At 35.9% G+C, this 13,138-nt stretch overlaps 2 protein-coding genes across 3 annotated transcripts; both read right to left on the bottom strand.

Annotated features, from left to right (window-relative positions):
• Window positions 1–2,641: 2,641 nt before the first annotated feature.
• LOC141820451 (uncharacterized) lies at window positions 2,642–11,382 on the bottom strand. 2 transcript variants are annotated; one of them, XM_074707769.1, is made up of 3 exons: window positions 11,015–11,382; window positions 3,015–3,158; window positions 2,642–2,890 (listed from the first exon to the last, which is right to left on the bottom strand). In XM_074707769.1, the coding sequence occupies exons 1-3, from the start codon at window positions 11,314–11,316 to the stop codon at window positions 2,854–2,856; spliced, it is 483 nt and encodes a 160-aa protein (XP_074563870.1). In that variant the 5' UTR covers window positions 11,317–11,382; the 3' UTR covers window positions 2,642–2,853. The 2 variants fall into 2 exon arrangements, with proteins under 2 accessions (XP_074563870.1, XP_074563871.1); XM_074707770.1 differs by having other exon boundaries at window positions 2,648–2,890; window positions 3,015–3,155.
• A 442-nt stretch (window positions 11,383–11,824) lies between these two features.
• On the bottom strand, window positions 11,825–12,873 carry LOC141820328 (protein ACTIVITY OF BC1 COMPLEX KINASE 3, chloroplastic-like). Its single transcript, XM_074707611.1, has 3 exons — window positions 12,602–12,873; window positions 12,293–12,523; window positions 11,825–12,202 (listed from the first exon to the last, which is right to left on the bottom strand). The coding sequence occupies exons 1-3, from the start codon at window positions 12,752–12,754 to the stop codon at window positions 11,948–11,950; spliced, it is 639 nt and encodes a 212-aa protein (XP_074563712.1). The 5' UTR covers window positions 12,755–12,873; the 3' UTR covers window positions 11,825–11,947.
• Window positions 12,874–13,138: the final 265 nt, after the last annotated feature.

Below are 13,138 nucleotides of genomic sequence, written 5' to 3'. Positions count from 1 at the left end.
ACGAATTAATTAGTTCATAATAAAAAGGGAAACTAAAAGAAAAATGGGAAAGGATATTCTTCAAATGGAAAATCACACTTTAATCACAATAAATTCTTACATAATACAACAGCTGTAAATTTTCCGTTAATGTATGCAAGAATATTCAATCGATGTGTGAATATAGAAAAATTAATTGGCGCAGATATGCGTTTTTCTTTTCTTTATATGGTGGATGTGAACATTCTTGTTTTATTATTATTTTTTTTCATTTTTGCATTTTTCGGGAAGGTGAATGAATCAAAGTTAATTATGCTGAATCTCTATAAAGAAGAAGCATTAAAAGCAGGTTTAATTGAGGATTTAGATATAAGGAATCTAATTGTACCGCTCGGGCGACCAGTAGTTTTTATAATTTCCATGAAATAATAATTGCATATTTATAATTTAAATATATATTTACTTCAAATATAATCAAATTGACTAAAGTTAATGTTTTAAGTGATTCAGTTTGGCCTTCTAGTGATTTAAGTAACGGCGGCGTCAATGTGTAAACTTTATATAACGTAAACATAAAAAATGCTAGCCATTAGCACGGTAAATAAACTAATATTAGTAAGTTGAGTCCATCTTTACCATATCAATAAAACTGTTTTATTGATGAATATAATTCACAAACTCTCTTTATGAAAATTTTAATGAATAATTCATAATTTTTGTTCATGAATATTAATAAATCATCCTATTGTCTTTTAAGTTTCCATCTAGCTTAACTTCTTGCAAGACAAGCATATAAACATATAAATTTTAACAACTTAACCTACTTGGCTTATTTATTTGGAATTCCCTCCTCCAAAATTTCTCATACTATCTAAGATTTATTCTCTTAAAATTTTTCTTTTACTCAAAGTTTACTCTTCTAGGATTTTCTTTTGTCAAACATCCGATCATCCTTGATCTAATTGTGTTTTTTCCTTTTCAGATATTCGATCATCTTTGACCTACCTAGATTTTTTTCTTGCTTAACATTTGATTTTCTCAACCTATCAAGGTTTCTCATTTGTCAGACATCCGATCACTTTTGACATGCTTGAACTTTTCACTTACCTAGGTCAATCTTGATCTGTCAAGACTTTTTACTTATACTTAACTACCAAACTTCTGATCACTTTTGAGCTACTTGAATTTGACCACTCACTTTTAAGTATTCAATCAACCTTGTCTTATTTAGACTTCTTATTAAACCTTGATTAACCTTGCCCAAATTATTTAATTATTTTTTTATCAAACTTCATTAAATATATTACTTAATTAAATAAATATCAAAATTTTAAACATCGATTGCACCAACAATTGTATCAAAAACTCACGAGTTTGAGATGGGTAGGAAATCAGACTAGAGCCACGTAAGTTAGAACTGTTGACTTGGAGCGAAGTCACAGGTTGAAACTACTAACATGGAAAGGGATCATTTCCCAGGATATCATATTGTTTATTAATCGAAATAAATAACTTTTTGTTGAGCTCGAAATAGAGACTGCTTGAGGTGATCTTATCCACTTAAACTCAATTGAATTGAACTTAGAGTTGATTGACCGCTATGTAATTTATAGATCCTTTTTAATTCCAGACAACTAGAAAGGATATCAATTGCTGGAGATTGAGTATTAACCATTAAAGGCTTGTACCCATACAAGCCATGAGTGTCTCTTTATTTGATAACCAATATAAAAAAAATACTGTAATTCCCCTATGACAGTTGAGTAAAAGGAAAGGTTCATTTTTTATAGTCCTTAGTTAACTAGTATATATTCATATCTCATAAGAGATTACATATAAAAGGTTTCTCTATGAAAAAATTTGACAATGGGATTTTTGGGCAATGACTAACCAAACTATCTAGTAGGTTAGGGAGTAAAAACAGAGGTTTTAACTGCCTAAATGCTTTGAATTAGTGTTGTTTTTTTTTATTTGTATTTATCAAAGGCTTGGTGACAGTTTTTTCCAAGAAAATTTTGTTGCAATATAGTTGGTATGACTACCCATTCCTCAGTCTGGAAGGGAAAATTTGTTGGAATGGCCTTTCTGTGTGAGACAACTAGAAGACAATTAATGGATGACCATAAAAACTAGTGAGATGATTGTATTAAAGGATGCATTAGACAAGATCATAAACAAATTGTCTTATTGCAAAATGTTGACAATGGTGCGGAATCAAAATGGTTGTAACTGATGAAGATTAAAACCTCATATAGTAGGTTTGATTTGAAGATTAAGTTAGGCTCACGTTGGCTATTGCTTTACCTGGTAAAAAATTTGATCATAGAGTTGGCATAAGTACAAATAAAGTTTGGTTCTACTTGTGAATTGTGTGATAGCCTAGATATATGACAACTTGTTTTAAAAATAGACATTGTAACCCATTTAACCTTACGATTTACATCCATTAGTCAATTAGGGTGTAATTATACACAGTCATGTTGCTTGTATTTTGTATGTACGAACTAGACGTTACTCCTAAAGTAGAGGGTCATCTTGTTGATCACCTCGGTCAACTATTAGAGGTGGGTGAACAGAATGGAACGTTGTGAAGCTCTCTAAATCATCTAGGCAACCACTACAGATATAACTCCAAAATGCAAATATCAAGAAAATGTTTGAAGAGCGAGGAAGTTTATCAGGTGAGGATCATGCACCAAATAGATTGCACAGCATGTAATCAAAACTGGCAGCGGCTCGATGCCATAAGAATCACAAAGTGACTGCTTTCAAATGTGAGATTTTTATGATTCATTTAGCGTGGCACTTGGATAAGTCTTGTAAGAAAAACATGAGACGAGGAAGATAGCAGATTGTAGATAGTGAATGCTGCAATCACGTCCCAGCCTTCTGGTGTTTAGCTGCTGCATGCCTGTGGAGACAAATATCAATTTAAAGGAAAGTAATGATTGACTAATAATAACTCTCGACCTGCCTTAACAATGGCTAGTTGAAGATGCTCCTGAAGAATATGCAAGTAACTTAAGTATATTTACCCAATTTTTCGTTTAGCCTCAGATTTTGCAAAAAAATCCCTCCATTCCTCCGTCAATACAAAAACCACTTCATCATCATCATCACCACCATCACTGCAATCATCATCTACTTGGTCCTCATTGAATTCTTGCTCTTCAGACCTGCTTACAGAATGCCAATTATCAGAAATAACAGAACAGCCACATCAACACATCAAGGACATATTGCATTAGACTTACAGTGCGATACTTGATGCACCGATCACAGCTATAACAATAACTCCTTTTTAAAAACAATTTCTGTAATTGTGTGCTCAAAATTACCAACTTATGCAAAGGACGAGAGGTAAAGATCAATTTACTATGTTATAGATATTGATAACTCTGGCTTTTAATGAATAACGAATATATTTTTAGGATATTTTGTACCAAATAGAATTTGTTAGGCATGCTAATAAACTTCAATATTGTATTTATTCATGACTCATGAGCATTCTTGTAATAACTACTATGCATGCCCTTGTCTCAGAAAACTAAGATCAGGTTATTAGCGAAAGACTGAAGAGTGCTTAGTTGCAGCAGAACATCCAATAACCCTTGTGTCTCATGAGACACGCTGATGCAGCACAAGGATAGATGGACTCATCAACAACACAAAGGGCTCATAAAAAACACATAGGAAACATAAAAGACTCTTAAAGATGCTACAATTTCCCAAGCATGGGAATTGTTAGATATTAATAATTCGCTTTCAACTTTCGACTTCAACCCTTTGGAATTGATGAACTTTATAGTATTTCCCATGTAGGTTTTCATTGTTCAAGGTATGCCAATTAATAGTTGAGTTTTATAATCTTTATTTTTGCATTTATAAACTTTTAATGGAGATTGCCACTTGTCTTCATCAGCTCTCCCCAAGTGAGAATAAGTCATCTTTGGCGAGTTAAAAGCATGGAATCTTTCATAACGATCTCGATTCATCTATTGAAATTCATCATCAGTAATTCATCTGCACTCAGAACGAGATCATGCCTTCCATTTAATAAGATACTTTTGATAACCATCTCCTTTTTTTTTGACATAATTTGGTGATCATTCACATCTTCAATTTCTTCTTTCAATTTTGAATTGATGGCAAATTAGCATTATGTTCATTACTTGTCATAACATTTATGTTCAAAATATAAGATGAGAACCTCAATATTAAAGATGTTGCTAATACCCATGTCTAGATTAAGGGCATAAGCATTAGAGCTTATTTTCTTCAAAACTTTATAGGGGCGACCATTTCTTGAATGAAGTTTCTTATAGAAACCTCTTAGATATCATTCTGGCCTTATATAAACCATAACCATTTCACCTTTCTTAAATTCAACAAACTTTATAGGGGTGACCGTTCCTTGAATGAAGTTTCTTATAGAAACCTCTTGGATATCATTCTGGCCTTATATAAACCATAACCATTTCACCTTTCTTAAAGAGAAATGATACTTACCATGAAATGTTAGCATGAAATTGTAGCATGACACTCACAATTGCATGCCAGTGGGACCCATTGCCAATGTGAGTGTCATGCTACGATTTCATGTTGTGTATCACCACTCTTTCTTAAATTCAGCCAACTTTCTTTTCAAGTTTATTTCTTTCATCGCTCAAAGAAATTTTTCGATTGACATCATCATGTATATCTTATATGTGCTCGCTAAAAGCATCAACTTTGGCACTTGGCCTTGCCTCCAATGGTAAAGAAACCAAATCAATTGGCTTTGTAGGAAGCATATTGTAACAATTTCAAATGGGCTGCGTCTAGTGGATCTATTCATAGAACTATTATATGCAAACTCAACCACAGGAAGAATTTAATCCTATGTGATAACATGATCTCCAACCAAGCAACAAAGTAAATCACTCAAACTTCTATTGACTACCTTTCTTTGACCATCTATTTGAGGGTGGAAAGGAAAATAAAATTTCATCATTGTATTCATCAATTTCCATAAGGTTTGTCGAAAGTAGCTTGTGAACTTCATATCTCAATTAGAAACAATTATTAATGGCAACCCGTAAAGACAAACAACTTCCTTGAAGAAACATAGGATTAAGTGTGCTGTTTTTTGAAAACTGATCCACCACCACAAATATAGAGTCATATTTGCTAATGGTTCTAAGCAAACCAAAGCACAAAATCCATGCTTAGACCTTGCCATGGTTTGTGTGGCATAGATAGTAGCATATATTAACCAATATTTTTCTTTCTCCCTTTGGATAATTGGCATGTGCAACACCGAGAGACAATTTTGACCACATCCTTCTTAAGACTAGGCCAATAGAAACGGTCTTCAACCATTGCAATAGTTTTATCACTTTCAAAATGACCTACTGCCCCTCTAGCATTTAGCTCTCATATCACTTATTCACACAGAGAAGTATTCATCAAACAAAGTAGGTTCCCTTTAAGAGACAATCATTATATAGCGAAAAATCTAGAAATTCTCCATGGTATCTAGCAACCAAAGCAACAAATATATTGTTGAAATCTTTGAAAAAAGGGTAGTCTTTCTTGAGCAACTCAAATCCCATCACTTGTACAGCCAAGGTTCAAAATCCCAAATTGTGCCAAAATTTCAGTCTTTGACTAAAATAATACTATTTCGATATCGTGATATTTCAATACATAGTGTCGATAATGGATTGGAGTTGAAGGAAGAAGATAAAGCATAGGAAGGAGACATTATCTATACCAAGTATGGTTTTAAATTTGTACCATGCCAGAAGAAACAATCAAAATATATCATTCTGCTAAATTACCGAAATTCAACACCACTCAGCATAGATATTTCCTTCCTTTGCTTCATCTTCTTCCTCTTTCAACCACTATCTGTCATCAACACCATGCACCGAAGCGTCAACACAATATCAGAATAGTATCTTTCTGGTCAAAGATTGAAACTACAACACAACTTAAGATTTTGAGCCTTAAAGTCGTATTGAGTTTTGATAATTTATCGAAACGATACATTTTGACCGTTTCGCTCGACACGGTATAATATTTCAAACCATGTATACAACCATAGAAGAAAGAATATACACCACTCTACTAAGTGCATCAGTTGCTTTGTTTTCAACACTGGGTTTGTGTTTGATTATAAAGGTATTCTTGTAAGAAAGAGACCCATTTCCTATGTCAATTGCTTAGTTTCTATTTGAGAGTTGATGTATTAAAGAGCTTGGTGATAAGAATATAGAATAAACTCGTGGAAGGAGGTAGCGTCGCCAACAACACAAAACCATAGAAAAAAGAATATACACCACTCTGCTAAGTGCATCAGTTGCTTTGTTTTCAACACCAAGTTTGTGTTTGACTATGAAAGTATATTCTTGTACGAAAGAGACTCATTTCCTATGTCGATTGCTTAGTTTTTGTTTGAGAATTGATGTATTAAAGAGCTTGGTGATCAGAATATAGAACAGGCTCTTGTGGAAGGAAGTAGTGTCGCCAACAACGCAAAACTTAAACTACTGTATAAAATTCTTTATCATATGTGGAATACAATTGTTTAGCCTCATTCGACTTCTCACTAAAATATGCAATAGGATGCCCTTCTTGACTTAATGTCTCCAATTCCAACATTAGATGCATCACACGCAACTTCAAAAACCATTGAAAAATCAAGTAGTCGAAGAATTGGTGCTTCAACCAATCTTTTTCTTACTTCCTGAAAGTTGATGAAGCTGTGTTGATCCAAACAAATTGGTCATTCTTTATACAATCAATCATAGGTGTCATAATAGTGTTGAAAGTTTTAATGAGTTACCTATAAAATATTACTAGGTCATGAAAACTTTTGATTTCTTGTAGTGTCCTAGGCAATGACCACTCTTGGATGGCTTTTACTTATCGGGACCAACCTCTAATCCTTTGGATGACATCACAAAACCCAAGAATACCATAGAGGAAGTCATAAAAGAGCATTTCTTTAAATTTATATAGAGCTTCTCATTGTGAAGAACTCTCATAACTTGTTGCAAATGGGTAAGATGATCTTCTTTACTTTTGCTATAAATTAAGATGTCATCGAAGTAAATAACAAGAAACTTTCCTATAAATTGTTATAGCACATGATTCATAGCGTATGCTAGGAGTGTGGAAAACCCAAAAGGCATAACAAGTCGTTCATAGAGGCCATCTTTAGTCTTGAAAGTTGTCTTCCTTTCATCTCCAGGCATTTTGCATATTTGAGGATACCCACTTTTCAAATCAATTTTTGAAAAGATGCAAAACTAGCTAACATAACTAGTATATCATCAAGGTGAGGAATTAGAAATCTATATTTAATGATGATCTTATTGATCACACGACTGTCAATACACACATATGCCATCTACCATCTTTCTTTAGTGTCAATAATGCAGGGACAAACACATGGATTTAGACTTTCCCGAATGGAATCCTTGGACAACACTTAATGCACTTGCATTTTTAATTCTGTGTGACCACTTGGATTCATTCAATAGGCTAGTAGCTTGGTAATTGTGAACCTAGCACAAAATCAATAACATGCTGAATTTTACGCATTGGTGGAAGCTCACTGGGTAATTTTTCTAGAGCCACATTAGCAAAGTCAGTCAAATTAGTGCTTTATGGAGGAACTAAGAAAGTTTTCGTTGCAGATACTTCTTTGACTACTTTGATTATAAGAGCATATATTGCAGAACTTTCTCTGCTCTCTTGCTGATTTTTTTTAGTAAGAGAATTTCCACTATTAGCAATATTCTTTGCCTTCTCATTCTTGTATTTCTTCATTTCAGTCGTCGACAATAGTTTCACTAAAACTTTCTTGTTGTTAAACATGGAAGTGCATGTGTTCTCCTTGCCACAATGATGCACACCTCAATCATACAACCAAGGTCTCCCAAGAAGTATATGAGTTACATTCATAGAGATAATATCGCACCAAATAGAGTCACTATAATTTTCACAAGAAAGAGAAATATGGCAGCGTTATATTACCGGAATAGACGTGTTATCTATACCTTGTATGGTTGGGGATGTGGTTCCGTAAGAAGCTTCAGGCACTCCACCATAAATGCTAAGACAACATTCATGTAGCTTCCTCCATTGATGATAAGCTTATATGCTTGATTCCCACAATGGACCAATATCTAAAAATAGATGTTTATCGCCAATCTTCACCATCAACTTTTGTAGTAAGAATACGCCTAACAACAGTTGCCAAAGAAGTGTCTTCATCTTCATTTAGATCATCTTCAATATAAATTCCATAATCTAAAGAATTTTCATCTCCTTCATCACTTTGATTTTCTGCATCATCAAATGCTCTACTCCAATATGTAAATTCTTTTTACAACAATTATAACCCATGTGGTTGGCTTGTTGACACTTGAAGCATTTGTTGCCCTTGTTCTTTAACTTGGATGGCTTCATACGTGAATTAGAGTCACTTTGCTAATTAAATGAGTTGGCATATCCTCCTCTTGCTTGCAAGTTGGCTTTAGAGATCCTTTTATTCATTGTTGAAACTCTAAGCTTTTTTACCAAATGGATAACTCAAATATTCCTCCATCCAAGCAACTTGGAAATTTTGTTCCAAGTTGTAAAGTGGTTGTCTTAATAATTCTCTTCTGGTTTCAGGCTTTAATCCAGCTTTAAATCTTGCAATAGTTTGTCTAGGATCTTCAAAAGTTTGACTCCTTGTTTTTAACTCATTGAACTTCTGCATCTACTCAGCTACAGACAAGTTAATCTGCTTTAAACTAATAAGTTGATACATAGTTTATCATAACAATTTGTTGGAAAACACTTCTCCTGTAGTTTAACTTTCATCTCTTGCCATGAGTTAATTGGTGACTACCCTAATCTCCTTATGTTTGCTTCAACACCAGTCCACCATATTTTTGCTAAACCCACAAGCTTCATTCAAGCAAACCTTACTCTTCAATCATTTGCATGTTGTACTAATCAAATATTATTCTATTGTTGTAAGTCAATTAGCAAATAAAGTAGGGTTCACTTTCCCTCAAAATTTAGCATCTCAATTTGAACTTCTTTGTAATATCTCCAACGGCATCTTGGTAATTGTTTTTCGCTTCAAGAAATCCTCTAGCCCACTCAAAAAAAGGTTGTTGTTGTTGTTGTATTGAAAACCCTTCTTAAATCAAGTTGTTGTTTGCTTGATATGTCTCTCCTTGCTTTCCTTGGGCTTGATCACCTTTAGATTGAGAAATCATGGCTTCAACACCATTTAAAGGAATTTGCATGCCATCAAGTTGTTCCATTATGCGAATAAGTATTTCATCGCATTGATTATAGTCAACTTTCTTCTAAAGCTCCTCCTAGATCTTGTAGACATATTAGCGTAAGCTCTGATGCTAAATATGATGCGGCACAAGAAAGACTAACTGTTGGAAGATTTGGGGAGTAAAAATCTGGGATTAAGTGGTAAAGTATTGTAGCGAGATTATAGAAGCTTAGGTATCACACTAAGGGCATCTCCAATGCAAGGTTTGTGGAAAGGTTTATGAAACAAAAAAGCTCTAACCATTGTGGATATGAGGTTTGAGGGTTTTTAATTTAAGAGCAGTAGTGAAAATTCAAAGCTACTTTTTCCCTTGAAATTAACCATGTGGGTGGGGTTAATAATTAATTAATAATGAGGTTTGAGGTTTGTAGGGTGGTTTTTTTTATTGTGGAGAGAGTATTAGGTTTTTATGTATTTGATGTGGCATATTGGGAACTACAAAAAAGCTCATTTAGAGCTCTAAACATTGCAGATGGCCTAAGAGTCCCTAGGCATCACAACATAGGGAGATTGCATAGTACAATCGAAGAGAACTCTCAAAAACTCAATATCTATTTCATATCCTAGCATTACAGTAGTACACATTTATATACTAGTAGATGGACTCATCAAAAACATAAAAGACTCATAAGGACACATAGGAAACATAAAAGACTTATAAAGATGCTAGTAGATGAACTCATCGAAAAAACAAAGGACTCATAAAAACACATAGGAAACATAAAAGATTCATAAAGAAGCTATAATTTTCAAAGCATGGGAAGTTAAAGCATATTGGCATTGTTGGACATTTATAGCTGACTATTTACTTCAACCCTTTGGAATTGAAAAACTTTATATCATTTACCAAGTAGGTTTATCATCTTCTAAGGTATGCCAAATCAATAATTGAGCTTTAGAATCTTTACTTCTGTGTTTATAAACTTTTAATGGAGATTACCACTTGTCTCCATCACACACCTACCATTTCCTAGACATTATTGATAGGAAATAGATACTCCATTTTCAGCCATCATACATCATGCTATGGTCCTTAACAAATTGACTCTTAATTTAAACAAGGAAGTTAAGAACAAATGCAAACGATATTCAATAGCCTCAATGATTCAAAGTAAAGTTCATTGAGCATGATAACCATGTGAATCCATGTTGGATGAAAGCCAGAACCTAGCTATAATGCCATTTGTAGCATTTACTGCCAGATTCAATCAAGCACGCAGTTGATTAGAATCTTGCAAATACTAATATGCAGTTCATATTTTCCTACTGCTTTTCATTTTAATTCTAGGCTCCAGCCCACTATTATTTCAAAAAAAAAAACGATCCATAGTTTAAATCTAAATAAATGCCCAGCCCAACTAGTTGCTTACTGGATTTTTTTTTTTCAATTTGCATTATATTTTATTGTCTTCTAAAGGTTAATATAAGATCATTCGTGGTAAATATCCCTAGTTTCTGAAGCGAGTCCTTTTGGTATCTCTAGTGTATTAAAAGATGCTAAAATAGACAAAAATTAAAGGGATAAATACTCTGAAAGCAACCAATTAAGCATCATAGGTTCAAGGAATGGCAAATAGAATGAATGCTTCTTCATAAAGGCTTCCTTTTATAGCATCACGTGGTCAGCAAATCGAACGCCAATAGCGAAATTATGGAACCGAAACAGAAATCACAGACAGTTTAACGGTGACGAAAGCATACTCGGCAGCAGAAAATTCCGCAACTTTGGCCTCATCCGCCACTTTCGAGCTATCGGTACGGTCATGCCTTAGGAAGAAATGGTCATGGAGGGGACGTGGACAGGATCTATATGGCAAAAGGTGAGGCAAAGTAGGACAAGCAATGGCTGAAGGCTTGGGAAGGAAGGGAGAACTCGGTGAAGGTAACTGGTGATGTTGATAGTGGCGTTGATGGCAAGCGCAAGGGCAGAGTACAAAGAGAGGAATGCGGTGGTGGTGATGGCGACCATGACCATGGCAAGGGGAGTGGAAATGGTGTTGCATGGATCGGCGTCGTCTAGGGATCGGCGTCGTCTAGGGTTCGGCGACCGAGTACTGGTGCTTAAAAATGACTCGGGACTTTTTACCAAGAGATTAGTAACGTGGCAGAACCCAAGTTTGTGTGAGGAATTGATGCTATAATGGGAAAAAGGAGGAGACAATTACCAGATAAGTTTGAGTTAATCACCGTTATAATCACCGACTCAGAATCCTAAGGGGGCGCTTGGTATAAATTCGGTAATGGGAATGGTAATGGGTTTCATTGAGGGGTTAATGGCAATGGGAATGATTACCGAATTTTTGGTGCTTGGTATAGATACTGGAATGAGTATTATTCCCATTAATGTTGTTTGGTTTGGCTTAAATTATGGAATGGTAATCAGTCAAAATTTCCATTGTACCCTTATATGTAAAAGACAAAAGTAATCCTATAGAGTCATAGATCTTAGAATTTTTTAAATCTACGTGCATTTTGCCCTTCCTGCAAAAAGCAACAAAAGTGGAACACCTTAGAAGTTTATATCACTGAAATTTCTATGAGCATAACAGCTAGGAGTTGTAAGAGGTGCATGCCTGAACATAATTAAGTTCCTGATAGACTCTTCTTCCATATTCATCAACTAGAGCTACAATGTCAGAAGTGACTATGCCCACATACTTGTTTATCAGGAACCCTAGACCTCAGGAGGTAAAAATCTAATCCGATAGAATCTTCAATCTCTGGCCGCTGCACCTTAACTGCGACAAACTTCCCTGAGTGCTTATGTTGGGCTTTGTAAACCTGGCCGAGACTTGCAGCGGCCACTGGTTCTGTCGATATGGCCGAGACTTGCAGCTCCCTCTCAATGCAGGCAAATGCCTCCCCATTTGGAAATGTGGGAAGTCCGTCCTATTCTACCCCCAAAAACAAACCAATCAAGAAAAGTGATCAATGGCTGAAATCAAGAACAAGAGAAATCTCGAAGATTCAACATGGGACCTGCAATTTGGAGAGCTCCTGATCCAGATATTCCGGCGGGCAGATATCAGGTCGCGTGGACAAGCCCTGCCCGATCTTGACAAACGTCGGGCCCAACCGAGCGAGGGTTCTGGTCAGCTCCGCTGCTCTTTGCCGCTTCCTCCTGTCAGGCTTCCCTTGCCTCTGGTCCATCACTAATTTCAGAGCAAAGATGCCCAACGCCATGAATATCTCTAGCGTCCTCGAGACCACCTACTACCCAAAACCAAGCCTAATAACAAAATTGAGAAGAAGTGCACGGCAAGGAGAAACCTTCAAATTAGGGCTTACCTTGAGAGGCCGAGAGGAATATTTCGTGGCGAGGAGCTGCGGGCTGTAGACGGTGGCATTGGAACCGGATCCATGGCATCCGGCGCATGGGAACCGGATCCATGGCATCCGGCGACGGTACGGCGACGAGGGGAGGGAGAGGACGATGGCCATTGCGGCCTAATCGCCATGGTCCTCTCCGTCTTCGGCCGCCTGATGGCCTGAGACGAATGATAGGAACCCCTGTCCGACGTAAGAAATCGCTCGCGGCGTGGGGTACCGCTGTCCACGAAAAAAAGCTGCGCCGCGCGGTGGGAATGAATGGGAATGGGTTTAGCGATAACCGGGGGAGGGGTAGGTTATGAAATCAGGGATATCAAATCCGTATTTTGATTTCCATTCCCGTCTACCAAGCATTAAGAATGGGAATGAAATAGATTTCATTCCCATTCCCGTCTCTTAAACCCGCCTACCAAGCGCCTCCTAAATCTTCAATTACAAACCTTAACAATCTAAACCATACCAAAAGTCCTAAACCCTAAAACCCTAAACCCTAAA

This window comes from Curcuma longa, unplaced genomic scaffold (assembly GCF_044706935.1).
Source record: "Curcuma longa cultivar G26 ecotype Majalengka, Jawa Barat unplaced genomic scaffold, ITB_CL_G26_1.1 utg3290_np1212_1714210_RagTag, whole genome shotgun sequence".
In the NCBI taxonomy this organism is placed as follows: domain Eukaryota; kingdom Viridiplantae; phylum Streptophyta; class Magnoliopsida; order Zingiberales; family Zingiberaceae; genus Curcuma; species Curcuma longa.
Note: the sequence above shows the minus strand (reverse complement) of the source record. Positions and strands in the feature narration are given on the sequence as shown.

Coding starts and splice junctions, on each gene's coding strand:
- LOC141820451 (XM_074707769.1), bottom strand. CDS start 11,316: ATGCAACACCATTTCCACTCCCCTTGCCATGGTCATGGTCGCCATCAC. Junction 3,159..11,014: donor GCGGAATTTTCTGCTGCCGA/GTATGCTTTCGT, acceptor GCATTCTGTAAG/CAGGTCTGAAGAGCAAGAAT. Junction 2,891..3,014: donor GAGGCTAAACGAAAAATTGG/GTAAATATACTT, acceptor TTGTCTCCACAG/GCATGCAGCAGCTAAACACC.
- LOC141820328 (XM_074707611.1), bottom strand. CDS start 12,754: ATGGCCATCGTCCTCTCCCTCCCCTCGTCGCCGTACCGTCGCCGGATG. Junction 12,524..12,601: donor ATTCCTCTCGGCCTCTCAAG/GTAAGCCCTAAT, acceptor TTTGGGTAGTAG/GTGGTCTCGAGGACGCTAGA. Junction 12,203..12,292: donor AGGAGCTCTCCAAATTGCAG/GTCCCATGTTGA, acceptor GGGGTAGAATAG/GACGGACTTCCCACATTTCC.